Source organism: Ceratina calcarata, unplaced genomic scaffold, assembly GCF_001652005.2.
Source record: "Ceratina calcarata isolate Rehan_Ccalc_2016 unplaced genomic scaffold, ASM165200v1 scaffold592.2, whole genome shotgun sequence".
In the NCBI taxonomy this organism is placed as follows: Eukaryota; Metazoa; Arthropoda; class Insecta; order Hymenoptera; family Apidae; genus Ceratina; species Ceratina calcarata.
In genome coordinates, this window is record NW_017177153.1 from 11,277 (window position 1) to 12,204 (window position 928).

General features: G+C 38.3%; 1 protein-coding gene across 1 annotated transcript in view; it reads left to right on the forward strand.

The window, feature by feature from the left end:
* Window positions 1-928, forward strand: part of LOC108629917 (sodium channel protein para-like) — a gene marked incomplete at its 3' end in the record, with an annotated part of 20,445 nt that overhangs the window by 10,659 nt on the left and 8,858 nt on the right. The window contains exon 7 of the mRNA XM_026817671.1: window positions 587-718. Coding sequence (XP_026673472.1) covers window positions 587-718 — 132 coding nt within the window. The remainder of the gene's footprint in view (window positions 1-586; window positions 719-928) is intronic.

Here is a 928-nt window from a genome sequence, read left to right on the forward strand (position 1 = left end):
TGACGAGCGGGTCGGGAATCGTTTTGGACGACTGTGCGATGCTATGAACGATCACAATTGCAACTTGACTATGATGTGCAATTAATCACTCGAGACTTTAGCGTTATTTTTTCAAGCAAATATTTCCTTCTTTTTTACATCTTCTGCTTATTATCAATATTTTGCAAAATGGAAAAAAGGAGCGAATACACCTTCTTCGATTCTGACCAACTTTTTAAATAATAATTAAAATACAATATAATCCATCATGTATCGCGTATAGTGTTATGGTCACATACATAAATACACGTACACACGCACACACACGTACGGACACACCACTGTTGTTGAGATAGTATATTAGAGTGTTACAACAAATCGTATCGAGACTAGACGAGAATCATTGATGCATGAACGAACAATTGAAATAATTCGTTCTCTGTCTTCCTTCTTCTTCTTCTTCTTTTTTTTTTTCAAATATTTTTGAGCCGAAACACGGAGGATCGACATACTTTGGTAGGAGAGAAACCGCGTAAATCGTTTCTCGTATATTACTGATAAATTAATTCTGTTAAGGGCGGGTTAGAGATTTTATGTAACTGTGCAGATGGAATTGATCGCGATGGGGACAAAGATCTTGCAGATGGCGAGCTGGATGCGTACAGAGACAAAAAGAGTGCCAAGGAACTGAACCAACTGGAAGTTGCTATAGGGGACGGAATGGAATTCACCATTCATGGTAAGCGTGTCGCGAACGATCGTTTAACGTCTTGGGACCGTCGAACCAACGATTGCAAATCGATTCGGACCGCGGATTTCATGCGTTTACAGCAAGATTCTGCAGATAAGATCTCTGCCAAAAGTTTAAGACATGTAATAAAAACCTGTGTCCAAACTTTTAGAAAAAAAAATGATAATTACAGGGAATTAAGATTTCTAAAATTCGACC